Source organism: Oncorhynchus mykiss, chromosome 6 (assembly GCF_013265735.2).
Source record: "Oncorhynchus mykiss isolate Arlee chromosome 6, USDA_OmykA_1.1, whole genome shotgun sequence".
NCBI lineage: Eukaryota > Metazoa > Chordata > Actinopteri > Salmoniformes > Salmonidae > Oncorhynchus > Oncorhynchus mykiss.
Genome location: NC_048570.1, coordinates 14,656,023 through 14,672,142, shown reverse-complemented (window position 1 = coordinate 14,672,142; position 16,120 = coordinate 14,656,023). Strand labels below are relative to the sequence as shown.

At 44.8% G+C, this 16,120-nt stretch overlaps 1 protein-coding gene across 2 annotated transcripts in view; it reads left to right on the top strand.

The window, feature by feature from the left end:
* Positions 1–16,120, top strand: part of ttc37 (tetratricopeptide repeat domain 37) — a 36,977-nt gene that overhangs the window by 11,403 nt on the left and 9,454 nt on the right. For both annotated transcript variants that reach the window (XM_036979437.1, XM_021605314.2), the window contains exons 12-31: positions 20–106; positions 238–341; positions 627–753; positions 1,094–1,273; positions 3,448–3,572; positions 3,658–3,908; positions 11,099–11,201; positions 11,568–11,750; positions 11,931–12,081; positions 12,245–12,323; positions 12,517–12,578; positions 13,213–13,269; positions 13,472–13,540; positions 13,696–13,770; positions 13,922–14,063; positions 14,229–14,322; positions 14,472–14,549; positions 14,648–14,772; positions 14,847–14,970; positions 15,094–15,318. In XM_036979437.1, the coding sequence (XP_036835332.1) occupies positions 20–106; positions 238–341; positions 627–753; positions 1,094–1,273; positions 3,448–3,572; positions 3,658–3,908; positions 11,099–11,201; positions 11,568–11,750; positions 11,931–12,081; positions 12,245–12,323; positions 12,517–12,578; positions 13,213–13,269; positions 13,472–13,540; positions 13,696–13,770; positions 13,922–14,063; positions 14,229–14,322; positions 14,472–14,549; positions 14,648–14,772; positions 14,847–14,970; positions 15,094–15,318 (2,441 nt within the window). The remainder of the gene's footprint in view (positions 1–19; positions 107–237; positions 342–626; positions 754–1,093; positions 1,274–3,447; positions 3,573–3,657; positions 3,909–11,098; positions 11,202–11,567; positions 11,751–11,930; positions 12,082–12,244; positions 12,324–12,516; positions 12,579–13,212; positions 13,270–13,471; positions 13,541–13,695; positions 13,771–13,921; positions 14,064–14,228; positions 14,323–14,471; positions 14,550–14,647; positions 14,773–14,846; positions 14,971–15,093; positions 15,319–16,120) is intronic.

The following is a 16,120-nucleotide window of genomic DNA, read 5'->3' as shown; positions in this document are numbered from 1 at the left end:
GAAAATATTTATTTTATAGCTTTCAGATGCTAACAATGACCCTGTCCTGGTGGCCTTAAAAGGAAGAGCGTATTTACAAAAAGGCCAAGTTGACCAAGTGCTCCAGGTAACTTCACAATTATTGGTTACGCTAACATATCTTTTTAGTAACCTCAGGTGAATGGGTATCAAATATATTTTGTGCCTATTTTGTTGATTTCCCGTGTGTCTGCTAATCTCTGGCCTTGTACCCAACAGGTATCCACGGAGCTGCTGAACTCTCACCCTGACCTGGCTGAGGGACTGGCGCTGAGGGGACTGGCACACATTGCACAGGGACATCACCAACTAGCAGAACAGAGGTGTGTTCAGGGACTGCAGTTGAAAATCTGCCCGCTGGCTAAAACTGGCACTTTTACTATAATGTTGATTAACGTGCACTGTAGCTGTAAAACTAAATGTAATAAAGTAAAAGTGTGTGTGTGCGCGCACCCATCCCCCATTCAACACACTTCTTCTGTATTGATAACTGTCTATTATTACTGTTTTAATCAACAACTCATCACTGCTCCTAAGAGGCAGTGTGACTGAAGTAGACCATGTAGTTAGATCAACCTTCGTCTTGTCTTCTCCTGTCCCTGTTGTAGCCTCCTGCAGGCTGCAGCCCAGAGCCCAGCCTGTGGAGAGTACTATTTCCTGTTGGGGCGGCTGTACTGGGACATGGGGGAGGAGAGTCGCAGGGACAGGAGCAAGGCCCACACCCATCTACTGAAGGTCAGTGTTGCCCGTGGGGCCTCTGTCTGGGGAACACTGTATAGCTGGAGAATCATAATATGGGGAGAATGCATGACTGTCACATCCACAACTAAGCAACTCCCTGCCGTTTTGAAATGCACACTCATTGATGAGAGGTTCCTGTGCATTGTTACTCTTATGGCTTTTAAATGTCATAGGATGATCAAGAGGCTTTAACAGTGGGTGGGATGGGCTGTGGGCACATTTCTGGCTTTGGTACAGTTAAACTATAGTGCTTCTCACATCCAGCTGTACGTTATGACATTAGTTTGGTGATTGGCTCACTGCCATTACTGACAGCTGGTGTGTTTTGTGTCAGGCTGCCAAACTGGATCCGTACCTGGGCTCTGTGTTCTGCTACCTGGGCCATTACTACCGGGAGGTGGCCAGGGACCAGGGTCGAGCCAGGGGCTGCTACAAGAGAGCCTTTGAGCTGGACAGCAACGACGCAGAGTCCGGGGCTGCCTCTGTGGATCTGAGCATGAATGAGGGGGATATGGTGAGTTGTTTGTTGATTTGTTCTGGTCCTGGAGGGCTGCAGCCAACAACAGAAGACTTTCCCCTGTGGAAGTCACTCTAGTAGTCCATCCACCCGATTCAATACATTTGGATAAAACCTAAATGTCACTTAGGCCTACCTAACTGTTTGATATACAGTTGAAGTCGGAAGTTTACATACACCTTAGCCAAATAGATTTAAACTCAGTTTTTCACAATTCCTGACATTTAATCCAAGTATAAATTCCCTGTCTTAGGTCAGTTAGGATCACCACTTTATTTTAAGAATGTGAAATGTCAGAATAATAGTAGAGTGATTTATTTCAGCTTTTATTTATTTCATCACATTCCCAGTGGGTCAGAAGTTTACATAAACTCAATTAGCATTTGGTAGCATTGCCTTTAAATTGTTTAACTTGGGTCAAACGTTTTGGGTGGTCTTCCACAAGCTTCCCTCAATAAGTTGGGTGAATTTTGGCCCATTCCTCCTGAGATAGCTGGTGTAACTGAGTCAGGTTGCTAGGCCTCCTTGCTCGCACATGCTTTTTCAGTTCTGCCCACAAATTTTCTATAGGATTGAGGTCAGGGCTTTGTGATGGCGACACCAATACCTTGACTTTATTGTCTTTAAGCCATTTTGCCACGACTTTGGAAGTATGCTTTGGGTCATTGTCCATTTGGAAGACCCATTTGCGACCAAGATTTAACTTCCTGACTGATGTCTTGAGATGTTGCTTAAATATATCCACACAATTTCCTTTCCTCATGATGCCATCTATTGTGTGAAGTGCACCAATCCCTCCTGCAGCAGAGCACCCCCACAACATGATGCTGCCACCCCCGTGCTTCACGGTTGAGTTGGTGTTCTTCTGCTTGCAAGCCTCCCCCTTTTTCTTCCAAACATAACAATGGTCATTATGGCCAAACAGTTCTATTTTTGTTCCATCAGACCAGAGGACATTTCTCCAAAAAGTACGATAATTGTCCCAATGTGCAGTTGCAAAACGTAGTCTGGCTTTTTTATGGTGGTTTTGGAGCAGTGGCTTCTTCCTTGCTGAGCGGCCTTTCAGGTTATGTTGATATAGGACTTTTTTTTACTGTGGAAAAATATACTTTTGTACCTGTTTCCTCCAACATCTTCACAAGGTCCTTTGCTGTTGTTCTGGGATTGATTTGCACTTTTCGCACCAAAGTATGTTCATCTCTAGGAGACAACGCATCTCCTTCCTGAATGGTATGACAGCTGCGTGGTCCCATGGTGTTTATACTTGCGTACTATTGTTTGTACAGATGAACGTGGTACCTTCAGGCGTTTGGAAATTGCTCCCAAGGATGAGGTCTTGGCTGATTTCTTTTGATTTCCCATGATGTTTAGCAAAGAGGCACTGAGTTTGAAGGTAGGCCTTGAAATACATCTAGAGGTACACCTCCAATTGACTCAAACAATGTCAATTAGCCTATGAGAAGCTTATAAAGCCATGACATCATTTTCTGGAATTTCCCTAGCTGTTTAAAGGCACAGTCAACTTAGTGCCTTTAAACAGACCCACTGGAATTGTGATACAGTGAAATAATCTATCTATAAACAATTGTTGGAAAAATGTATTGTCATGCACAAAGTAGATGTCCTACCCGACTTGCCAAAACTATAGTTTGTTAACAAGACATTTGTGGAGTGGTTGAAAAACGAGTTTTAATGACTCCAACCTAAGTGTATGTAAACTTCCGACTTCAACTGTAATATCAATATCACTTAGGTAGGCCTAACTGTTTGATTTATCAATGTCACTTAGGCCTACCTAACTGTTTGATATAATGTCACTTAGGCCTACCTAACTGTTTGATATAATGTCACTTAGGCCTACCTAACTGTTTGATATGTTACTTAGGCCTACCTAACTGTTTGATATAATGTCAATGTCACTTAGGCCTACCTAACTGTTTGATATAATGTCACTTAGGCGTACCTAACTGTTTGATATAATGTCACAGAGGCCTACCTAACTGTTTGATATAATGCCAATGTCACATAGGCCTACCTAACTAAATTCTGTTTATTTTGTGCCTGGAGGAAATGTTTCTCTTGCTAGTGTAGACTACGGACATTGGATTGCACTATAATCTATGCTGCTGTGTCAAGCATCTGTCCCTGTTCCCTCTATCTGCCTTCCTCAGGACACTGCCCTGGCTGTGCTCCAGTCAGTGATCCAGAGAGCCACCCCTGGTTCAGCAAAGTGGGCCTGGATGAGACGAGGCCTTTACCACCTGAAGGTGGGCCAGCACCCCCAGGCCTGTGCAGAGTAAGAGCCCTGAGGCGACCACTCATTTGAACATAGTCTCTGACACCACATACGAACATACACACTCATTGATGTGTTATGTCAGTCTGCAGGCTGCTCTGAGGGCTGACCCCCAGGACTGGGTGTGCTGGGAATGTCTGGGCGAGGCCTACCTGAACCGCCGGAGCTTCACGTCGGCCCTGAAGGCCTTTGCCAAGGCCCAGCTGCTCAACCCCTCCTCCATATACAGCCTCTACCAGACTGCTGCCATCAAACAGACCCTGGGCAAGTTCAAAGAGGCTGCTGCAGAGTACCTGCAGATCATAGCCCAGGAGGACTATGTGCCTGCACTCAAAGGTAGGGGTGTGTCTGAGTGTGCACACGTGTGTGCCTCCTGTCCTTTTTTGGTGTCTATTCCAGGGTTATTATTGTTTTACGGTCTTGCACCCTGGCAGGACCTTATTTGGAGACCATTTTGTTCTCAGTTCTGTTGCAACTGTGACAGTCTGACGGCATACACTAATTACAGTATGTCCAGAAGCTCTGAATGGATCATGTTGGAGGATGACCTTTCCTTGAATCCCAGCCACCACATACAGCTGAAGTCGGAAGTTTACATACACTTGTTGGAGTCATTAACTTTTTTTCAACGACTCCACAAATGTCTTGTTAATTAACAAACTATAGTTTGGCAAGTCGGTTAGGACATCTACTTTGCATGACGCAAGTAATTTTTCCAACAATTGTTTAGAGACAGATTATTTCACTTATAATTCACTATACCACAATTCCAGTGGGTCAGAAGTTTACATACACAAGTTGACCGTGCCTTTAAACAGCTTGGAAAATTCCAGAAAATGATGTCATGGCTTTAGAATCTTCTTATAGGCTAATTGACATAATTTGAGTCAATTGGAGGTGTACCTCTGGATGTATTTCAAGGCCTACCTTCAAACTCACTTCCTCTTTGCTTGACATCATGGGAAAATCAAAAGAAATCAGCCAAGACCTCAGAAAAATCTGTAGACCTCGACAAGTCTGGTTCATCATTGGGAGCAATTTCCAAATGCCTGAAGGTACCACGTTCATCTGTACAAACAATAGTATGCAAGTACAAACACCATGGGACCACACAGCCGTCATACCGCTCAGGAAGGAGACGCTTTCTGTCTCCTAGAGATGAACATACTTTGGTGCGAAAAGTGCAAATCAATCCCAAAACAACAGCAAAGGACCTTGTGAAGATGTTGGAGGAAACAGGTACAAAAGTATCTATATCGACAGTAAAACGAGTCCTATATCGACATAACCTGAAAGGCTGCTCAGTTTTAGATTAACTAACTTCTTAGTAATGACTCGGGACGTCGGTTTTGATACGAAAGCTTATTTTAGTAAGAATACTTGTTTACGTTACATTTAACAACAATTGTTTTGGTACAGAGCAATGCAGGTAAGATGCTATCGGAAAGTCAGCCACAATCACTCGCACCTGCACATAATTGGCGCGTTATCACTCATTCCTCTCGCAAGGCATTCTGGGACTTGCAGTCAAAAAGCGTAATTCAACCCAACCCAATACAATTACATATGCAAATAAATCTAAAGAAATATCTTTTAGATACAGCTCAAAGAATAAACTTAAACATTAACTCTGTAACACATTAAAGTTACAACATCCTCCCCCCCGATGAACAATTGTGTTCATCTAGATCTCTAGGCAGTATATCAACTGAATAGGTCTCCTCAACAAAGTCCCTGAAGCAGTACGAACTGAACATGATCTAACTAAGCCATCTCGGCCTGGAAACCGTTCCTCAACCTTTCCTAGTTTCCAGGTTTGTCTGGGTGTGTTATCTTCTCCAATGAGTACAACGTCACCCGCCTTCAGTGGGGTGGGCTGTGGTGTGTCACAGCGGTGTGCTGACTTTAGATCCAGCAAGTAGTCTCTTCGCCAACTGTTCCAGAAACTGGTCACAAGTCTCTGCCTGTACTTCCATCTGCGTGTCATTTCCCGCTTGTGTAACGTTGGGTGCTGAGTGTCACTTGCTCCAGAATGCATCACCTTCTCATGGTGGTACTGTATCAGCATTTCTGAGTATCTGTACTTATTGGGCAGAACCCATGGGTGCTGCTCTCTGAATGTGAAGTTGGACTGTTGCAGTCTTCCTCCTACACTGAGCAGTTCGTGTTCGTCCAGGAAAGGTTTCAGTTCTCTGATTTTACAGTCATTGTTTAGGCTTTTTCCTGCCTTCAGTAGTTTGATCTCCTGTCCAAAACTCTGTTGTTGTGTTACCTTAATCCAGTACTTTTCTGCATCGAACAGTTCGTCAGCAGTCAGTTCACCTTGCATCTTTATGGTTGTACGAGCATTGGCTATGAATCTCTTTATCCAGGCGGTGACTCTGAACACTCTTTTCAGTTTGCTGTACCTTTCAAGCTCCAACACAGTTTCAGTGCTGTCTGTGCTGTTTGCTGCGAGTTGTACAGTAACCTGGCAACTGGACTTAAGTTCTATATTCACCTCATCCGGAACCTTGTTATCATCAGTCTCTTCGGACTGATTGGGTGATGTCAGAATTCTGGGTCCATTCCACCATAGCTCGCTCTGTGTCAAGTTTTGAACAGTTTGTCCTCTTGTAGGGAGGTCAGCTGGATTGGTTTCCCTTCAATATGTGACCATGACTCTGGATTGGTCAAGGACTGGATCTCCGTCACTCTGTTCGCAACAAACTGTTTCCATTTCTGAGCTGAGCTGCAAATCCAATGCAGCACGATCATCGAGTCTGTCCACATTTTGATCTGTTTTTCTTCCATTTTCAGTGTGATCATCAAGTTGTTTGCTAGTCTCGCTCCAATCACAGCTCCCATGAGCTCCAGGCGTGGCAGCGTCATTTTCTTAAGTGGGGCTACCCTGGACTTGGATGCGACTAGACTTGTTGTTTCCCTGTCTTGTGACTCACCTTGCAAGTAAGCTACTGCACTGTAAGCCCTTTCACTTGCATCACAGAACACGTGTAGTTTCAGGGTGTGGTTATTCTGTGGCCGCATGTCTGTTCGGTACCACCTTGGTATGGTGAGCTGGTGTAACTGGGGTAGTTCTGAACACCACTGTTGCCATTCTCGTGTCAGATCAGGTGGTAATTCTTTGTCCCAGCTGAGTCCCCTCGACCACATTTCCTGGAACATGCACTTGATCCTGATGGTGAAGGGAGTTAAGAAACCAAGAGGGTCGAAGACACGTGCAGACGACTGCAGAACACTTCTCTTTGTGTTTTCCTTTTGCCTTAGAATGCTCAGTAACGGCCTGAGGTCAAACACAAAGTCATCCGTTTCCGGCCTCCATACTAAACCTAAAACCTTCAGCGCTAATCCTTGTGTTTCTAGCGTCAATGGGTGGTCAGTTGTCGTACTCTCCTCCCATTTTGTTTTCAATTCAGGAGAATTGGTCATCCACTTGCAGAGGTCCATGCCTGCATTCGACAGCATTCGCTTTGCAGTTGTTGTCACAAGGTAAGCCTCTTCAACATTGCGTGAACTTGCAATGAAGTCATCTACGTAGAGTGACTCTCTCAGTATCTCTACAACTTCTGGTTGTTCTGTTTCATATTGTTTCAGGTGCTTCCTGATTGTAGCTGCCAGCAAACATGGACTTGGGGAAGCTCCAAGCTCTTCATGTTCTCCCCTTGGTGGGCCAGTGAGCCATAGAAATCTCACGGCGTCTCTGTCTCTCTCTGCTAGGGATATCTGCAGGAAAGCTTTCTTGATGTCTGCCATGAATGCGATCTCATGTAGTCTGAACTTTATCAGAACGCTGAGCAGATCCGGATTCAGGTTCGGTCCTGTGAGTAGACAGTCATTGAGAGATGGACAGCCATCTTCATGGGACGAGGCATCAAACATCACTCTCCGTTTTGTTGTCACCTTATCTTCTCGGAGTACTGCATGGTGAGGTAAGTAGTATTTCACGTTGTCTGCACTTGATGCGTTGTCCTTGGGCACGTCCTCTGCCATATCTTGTTGTAAGTAGTCTTCTACTACTTCATTGTATCTGCTGTACAACGTCACATCCTTCTTCAGTCTTTTCTTTAGACATTCAAACCGTTTCTTGGCGATTCTATAGTTGTCTTGGAGTTCTGGCATTTCTCGTTTCCATGGCAACTCCATATGGTATCGCCCATCTTTGAAGGTGGTTGTTTCCTCAAACCTTTGTAGAGCCTTGGTTTCCTCTGGGTTCTGTGTTTTCTCGCTTAGAATACCCAGAGACTCAAGCTCCCAGAATGCATGCAGTTGCTTGGAGACTAATGTGTCTTCATCAAGTGGGATGAACATGCAAGTTGCCTTGGTGACACTTGACATGGACACGGGTCCCTGCACCGACCATCCAAAGGTGCTCTCTAAAGCAACTAGCGTCTGTCAGTCGCTCCACTCTGCCTGATACTATCTGCCAGTAGTAGTCTGCTCCTATCAGGACAGAGAGTTCAGGATCATTGTCATCTCCTGGAAAGTCTGCGAGCTGCAGTCCCCTTTTACTGAGCTCATACTGAATCCGTTCACCAGGAACCTTCATCACAGCTGTGCACACTTGTGGGGTTTCAATTGCCTCTATCTCTATTCTCTGCTGTTTGTCCCAGACATTCTCCAAGATGACTTTCACTGTGTTGCGTTGGGATGTTGCTGGGGCAGAGGAGCCAAACGTGTGAAGAGTGAGTGCCTCTTGTCTGATTACTGGTAGCTTCAAGCCCTTCACAAGGTTTTCATGTATGAAGCTTCTCTGACTGCCTCCATCTAGTAAGCAACGAGCTATCTTCCTGCCCGATGGGCCTTCTACCCATGCCTTTGCCGTTTGTAGCAACACAGTGTTCTGTCCATCTGGTTTCATCTTCACTGAATGGGGAATAACTGAGGAAACAACAGCATCTACAGAAACAGTAGGGGGTTGCACCTCACTCCTCTTACTGGTACACACCGCAATGTGATGTCTGCTTCCACATGTTGCACATGACACATCTTTGATTTTACAGAATTTTGCTATGTGTCTCTGTCCTAAACATACAAAGCATCTTCCCATGTTCTTTAGTTTCTCTTTGCGTGTAGCAATATTGTAGTCAGGGCAGTTTTCTGATTTGTGGTCTGCACTGTCACAAAATAGACACGTTTGCTGTTCCTTCTGGCTGGCTGTATGCAGTGCTGCAGCAGAGGGCATGTTGGGTCTTTTTGGTTTCATTTCATTGGAGAAGCATGACTTGTTCCATGGTTTGCTCTCTTTCTGTTGGTTGTATGATCTTGTCATTTGTAGCGCTCTCTCCCTGCTCTGAACCTCTTTCTGTAGGAAACTGATAATCTCAGACACTTTCCATTCATCATCTACTCCCCTCTGACGACTATAGTCAAGAGCTATGTCCTCTGGAATCATCTGCAGTAAGATTGGGAATAGTAGGCTTCCATAGGATTCTGACACTACACCAAGTGATTCCAGGCTCCTAATCTGAATTTCACATTCATCATATAGCTGCCTCAATGCATTTAGATCAGAGGATTTCTTCACAGGTGTGAGATTCAGCAGCTTTGACATATGAGCACTAATCACAAGATCTTTCCTTCCAAATCTGCTCTTGAGTAGAGTGATTGCATTATCATAGTTACTGTCTGTTAACATCAGTCCTGCTACTGCCTTTGCAGCTGGTCCAGTGAGATATGTTTTCAGATAGATAAACTTCTCTTTTTTACACAGTGAATCATTGTTGTGAATAGCAGTCTCATACTGGCTCCAAAACTCCTGCCACATACTGACATCTCCATAGAATTTCTCAATAATCAACTTCGGTAGCCTTACTGAGTTAGCGTCACTCACCCGGGCTGGTAGTGGATTGACGTCCTGTTTCTTCTTTATCACTCTTTGTGCACGACTCTTCAGCATGATAATGCGCTCTTTATAATCCTCCGTGCATGCAATCTCTGCCTCCAATCCGTCCAATGACGTTAACTGTTCAATTCCACGATCGAGTTCAAACAAACTGTCCTCCTTAGTTGATAACAATTCCAACAATGTACTCAAGTGATCGGTATCCGGATTTGACTGGGATATTTCCACGTCAATCTGATTCAAAATCCGCGTTGTTGCGCCTCGAATGGTACCCCGCTTTCGTCTCATTATTCCTGCTTCATGCCGACGTTCCTCCTCAGCCATTTCAGCCACTTCTTCGTCGGAGCTCATATCCCGGGTTTCGGCACCAAATTTTAGAGTAACTAACTTCTTAGTAATGACTCGGGACGTCGGGTTTGATACGAAAGCTTATTTTAGTAAGAATACTTGTTTACGTTACATTTAACAACAATTGTTTTGGTACAGAGCAATGCAGGTAAGATGCTGTTGGAAAGTCAGCCACAATCACTCGCACCTGCACATAATTGGCGCGTTATCACTCATTCCTCTCGCAAGGCATTCTGGGACTTGCAGTCAAAAAGCGTAATTCAACACAACCCAATACAATTACATATGCAAATAAATCTAAAGAAATATCTTTAGATACAGCTCAAATAATAAACTTAAACATTAACTCTGTAACACATTAAAGTTACAACACTCAGTAAGGACAAAGCCACTGTTCCAAAACCACCATGAAAAAGCCAAACTACGGTTTGCAACTGCACATGGGGACAAAGATGGTACTTTTTGGAGAAATGTCCTCTGGTCCGATGAAACAAAAATAGAACTGTTTGGCCATAATGACCATTGTTATGTTTGAAAGAAAAGGGGGAGGCTTGCAAGCCGAAGTACACCATCCCAACCGTGAAGCACGGGGGTGACAGCATCATGTTGTGGGGGTGCTTTGCTGCAGGAGGGACTGGTGCACTTCACAAAATAGATGGCATCATGAGGGGGGAAATTGTGGATATATTGAAGCAACATTTCAAGACATCAGTCAGGAAGTTAAAGCTTAGTCACAAATGGGTTTTCCAAATGGGTAATGACCCCAAGCATACTTCCAAAGTTGTGGCAAAATGGCTTAAGGACGACTAAGTCAAGGTATTGGAGTGGCCATCACCAAGCCCTGACCTCAATCCTATAGAAAATTTGTGGGCAGAACTGAAAAAGCGTGTGCAAGCAAGGAGGCCTACAAACCTGACTCCGATAGCTGGTGTATCTCAGGAGGAATGGGCCAAAATTCACCCTACTGATTGTGGGAAGCTTGTGGAAGGCTACCCAAAACGTTTGACCCAAGTTAAACAATTTAAAGGCAATGCTATCAAATTCTAATTGAGTGTATGTAAACTTCTGATCCACTGGGAATGTGATGAAATAAATAAAATATGAAATGAATCATTCTCTCTACTATTATTCTGACATTTCCCATTCTTAAAATAAAGTGGTGATCCTAACTGTCCTAAAACAGAAATGTTTTACTCGGATTAAATGTCAGGAATTGTGAAAAACTGAGTTTAAATGTATTTGGCTAAGATGTATGTAAAATTCCGACTTCAACTGTACCACCAGCCCCAAGCATTGCGATCATTTCCGTGTGTGTGTGTGTGCGTGCTGCCCCCAGGTCTTGGGGAGTGTCTGCTGTCCTTGGCCAGATGCCTGATGGAGGACTATAGAGATGGAGGAGCCATAGACCTCGTCCAGCAGGCCATCCAGTACCTCTTCAGGTTAGACACTTCACTCAGCATTCCCAGGAGCCCAGAGAGGCAGCTCATTGAATAGGATTACTGGAACTCACCATTGGCGATCAGAGAGAATTGGAATTAATTGGGTCCATAATAAAATTACTGTGGTATCAAAGGGCACTCATGAGAATGACTTGGGCTACCAGTATTACATTTGATAAATGCCTTGTTGCTTTCATGTATTGTGAGGACTTTTAACCTACATAATTTTTCAAGTTGCTTAAGAAACAAAAGGCCTCAACACATTATTTGTTTTTCACTATTAAAAATGTTTTGCACTGAAAATGTACACAAAAACACACTTGACTGTACTTAACATCCCCTTCTCCTGTATCTGTCCACTCCCAGGGCTGTAGAGCTGCGTCCAGACCTGTCCTGTCTGTGGAAGTTACTGGGAGACGCCTGCACCTCAGTCAGCACTGTGGCCCCCAACAGGGCCCGCGTTGTGGTGCCAGGACCCCTGGCCGGGTTACAACCCTCAGACCAAGGCCACCTTCTCAACCAAGGACACACCCTCCGAGTGGGGGAGAGGTGAGGCGCCAACACCGGCTAGTCTCTACTGTTCTGATAGAAGCCACGTGATTTGAATACACAGGACAACGCTATCTCAAGGCTAATGGATACTGGGTAGGAGGATCCCTCTCTGGTGTCATGATTTTTAGGTTTGGTCTGCACTGTAAGATGAATCAGGAATAATGTATTTGTGGACAGATGCTATGGGCGTGCTCTGAAGCTGATGCCTGAGAGCTCCAGCCTGTGGTATGACCTGGGTCTCAACTACTACCACCAGGCCTGTCTGCCCCCCTGCCTTCAGGAGATGGAGCACAACACCCTGCTACTGCTGCTGGAGAAGGCCCTGCAGGTACAAAACTCACCTGGCTGGATGGCAGGATGGGGCAGAACACTCAATTGTCTGGGCAGGAAGAGTTAGAGATGTATTCAGCCCAGTTCTTGGAGTTAAACACCAACAAGTTTCGGAGTTAACATAGAATATCAATGTATTACACTCTTTCTCTTCTCCTCAGTGTGTGAAGAAGGCCATCATGTTGAACAGTAGTAACCATAGCTACTGGAACGCCCTGGGAGTGGTCGCCATGAGCAAAGGTAGAAAGATGTAGCCTGGGTACCAGTCTGTTTCTGCTATCATTATACTCCTTGGCACAAAAAAATGAAGACGTTTTTAAAACCTTTGTCTGGTTGATGGGAGCCTTCGTTGGTGGTGGAGCTATGGGATGTTGTTGCCTTGTCTTTAGGTCTGTTTATAACATAAGAATGGCTGTTTACTCTTCCTTTTCAGGACTTGAGAACTATGCCCTTGCCCAACACAGCTTCATTAAGTCAGTGCAAGTGGAACCCAATGTAAGTACAACACATCACACAGTATTGGGTACTCACTTTTCATTTAATCATCTCTTATGTCTTAGTCTGGGTACCAGTCTGTTTAGCTGCTATCCTTCCACTCATTGCCACTTCTTGTCATGCTGAACAGACTGGCCTTTCTGCCATCTTCAAATATGAACATTCTATCATGAATGAGCTTGAGTAGAACAGAGGAATTGATCCTGATTTGATAACCCTCAAAACGATCATCCAATCACAACGATTAGGCACATATTGAAACTCTATCACTTTTTTCCTCCACAGAACATGTTGGTATAGTTTTTTGTTTCTCCAGAACATTCTGTCAAAAGTTGCTAGCGCATGTCAAAATTCTCTTAAGTAAATACATCCTGCAATTCCAACCACAAAACGTCTCGGCTCTGATTTTAAGCCTCAAAATACAACAACTTTGTTAGAATTAAAATTCTATCTTCCAGAGTCCATATGTTGTCATGGAATTATTTGTTAGGTTTAACAACCAATCAGGAACTCTGCCATAAATCGAGCTGCATATTGAACATTAAGATTGCTGAAAGGCCAGTCTCTTTAAACATACTGGTCCCCAGTGCAGTTATGTGTGTGTCTTTTAAAAATAAATGTCCTCCCAATCTAGAATGTTGTTGCTTGGACAAACCTGGGTGCTTTGTATCTGAAGAAAGACAGTGTTGAGGTATGTGTCCTCTGGACCGTGAAAATTCCTATGTCTATGTTCTGTCTGTATTACTGTCAGGTTCATTGTATTAGGAATGTTTAATTTCTGGTAAATTAACTTGATTGTGATTCTATTTACTGATGTTTATTGAAAGCATCAACTTCCATAGTCTGTGTGTTATTTTATTATTCGCTTCATTCCTGCTCCATTGCTTTCCCAGCTCTCCCATGAAGCCTTTAAGATCGCCCAGTCTTTGGAACCACTGTATGTCAACTGCTGGATTGGACAGGTATCTTGTGACATGCCTACAAGGCACCAGAGACCGTAACCATGCAAGCCAGTGTTGCTCAATGTTATACAGATATGTTCTAACATCCCATCCCTTTCTTTTTCTCCTCTTCTCCATCACTTTGCTCCCCATGTCCCGTTTTCTACTACTACCAGGCCCTTATTGCAGAGATGGTGGGCAGTTATGATACCATGGACCTGTTCAGACACACCACAGAGCTCAGAACACACGTATGTCAATTCATTCCTCCATTTAGAGACCTATTGGCTGAGACCTATTGGAATTATGTTGTAGCATCTCATTGTCTGCTATTATGTTATCCTGTCTTGTTTTATTCTCTCGCTCTCTCTCCTTTCACCCCCCCCCCCCATGCACACCTAGACGGAGGGGGTAAAGGGCTATGCTTACTGGGTTTGTGCCACTCTGCTGGATAAGAGTAACAGGGACTCTGAGCTCTATCGCTACAACATCGTCCAGATGAACGCGGTGTCTGCCGCTCAGGTGGCTTTGAGCAAGTACACAGGTGTGTGGTTAAGTCTTCAATTAAGCTTTCTTACAATGGCCTTCTTATGCCATAATTGGCTAAACTTGAGATTGTTGGACCTTGTATCTTCAGTCTTTGATTGTCAAATTTAGAAATGAGCTCTAAGCCTAAAGGGAAATGGTTAATTACTTTCTGTCTTGTCAGAGCGGATCCAGACAGACCCTGATGCCTTCGTCATGCTGGGTTTCCTCAACGAGCACCTGCAGCTAAAGAAGCAGGCAGTGCTGGCTTACCAGAGGTGTGTCTGTCTGGAAATGGATTGTGTGTGCCTGCGTGTTACAGTGCGCCTCTACTTGTTATTTAAATGAAAGGTTAAATAGGAAATTCATCTCTTCTGTTTTTCATGAAGTAATTCACTAATGCCAGACTTCTTCCTCTTCTCCTCAGAGCTGTGGAGTTGCTGCAGGCGACGCCTTCCGTGGAGTTACTGGCCTTCTCCCTGGGAAGCTATGGCCGGGCCCTCTGGTACCACAACACTTTGTCCTCGTACAGACGTTCCGAAATGATTGAAAGATCTCAAAAAACAGGTTTCGTAGTGTAAGTGTGGTGTTTCTACCCCTCAGCAACACAGGCCAATGGGAGGAGGCGGTGCACGTTTACTCTTCCACATCTCTAGAGGTGCTCCACGACTTGACTGGCCTGGCGCTGGCCTACTGCAGAGCAGGACTCATCCCAGAGAGCATCAGTGGTGAGTGGCTCATTCAGTGTTGGGGGGGTATTTTTATATGTGTGAATGCCTTTCAACATTGCCCTGTCTCTTAGCCTATGAGAAGGCTCTGATGGTGACCTCTACTGAGAAAGAGAAGGCCTACATTCTGACTTCTCTGGCTCTGCTGCAGCACAGACTGGGGAACATGGACTCCGCTAAAACACTGCTCTTCAAATGGTCAGTTCCTCCTGACGCACCACTGCTTCAACACTTCTCCCTTCACACACTGAATGACTAAACCTACGGTATGTGTGTGTCTCTGTGTGTTTCTGTCTCTTTGCGTCTGTGTGGTGTCCGTAGCTCCATGCTGAAGGAACCTGTGCCAGAGTCTCTGCTGTGCCTGTGTGCTCTGGGGCTTGTCCATGGGGACAGCACCCTGGCCAGCGCGGCCCTCACTGAGCTGCTGAAGCAGGGCAGGGCCACTGGGGCTGCCGTGGAGCAACGCTGCCTGCTCACCTGCACCCTGCTGGCCCTGCAGGGCAACTACAGCGCGGTGCAGCGAGAGGCCTCCAGGGCCGTCCACAGGTACACCTCAACTCCACTGGGTGGAGTCAATAGTCCAAAGGGAAACATTTTGCAACTAAAACTAGTTTCTTATTGGACCAAATACTAGGTAGGTCCAGGTAGTTACCTCCATGTTCCAGCTTGGCTCCATTTGGTTCCTAGTATATGCAGCCCAAGTCTCAATATTGACCCCTAATCCCAGCCTGTACTCCAGACCTATTCCATCCCCCTTCCCTTGAGTAGCATCACGGTCCCTTTTCTTATACAGTACCAGTCACGTTTGGACACACCTACTCATTCAAGGGTTTTTCTTTATTTTGACTATTTTCTACATTGAAATAACACATATGGAATCATGTAGTCACCAAAAAAGTGTTAAACAAATCATATTTTAGATTCTTCAAAGTAGCCACCCTTTGCCTTGATGACAGCTTTGTACACTCTTGGCATTCGCTCAACCAACTTCACCTGGAATGCTTTTCCAACAGTCTTGAAGCAGTTCCCACATATGCTGATCACTTGTTGGCTGCTTTTCCTTTACTCTGCGGTCCAACTCATCCCAAACCATCTCAATTGGGTTGAGGTCGGGTGATTGTGGAGGCCAGGTCATCTAATGCAGCACTCCATCACTCTCCTTCTTAGTCAAATAGCTCTTACACAGCCTGGAGGTGTGTTGGGTCATTGTCCTGTTAAAAAACAAATGATAGTCCCACTAAGTGCAAAGAGGCGTATCGCTGCAGAATGCTGTGGTAACCATGCTGGTTAAGTGTGCCTTGAATTCTAAATAAATCAGACTCTGTCACCAGCATAGTACCATCACATC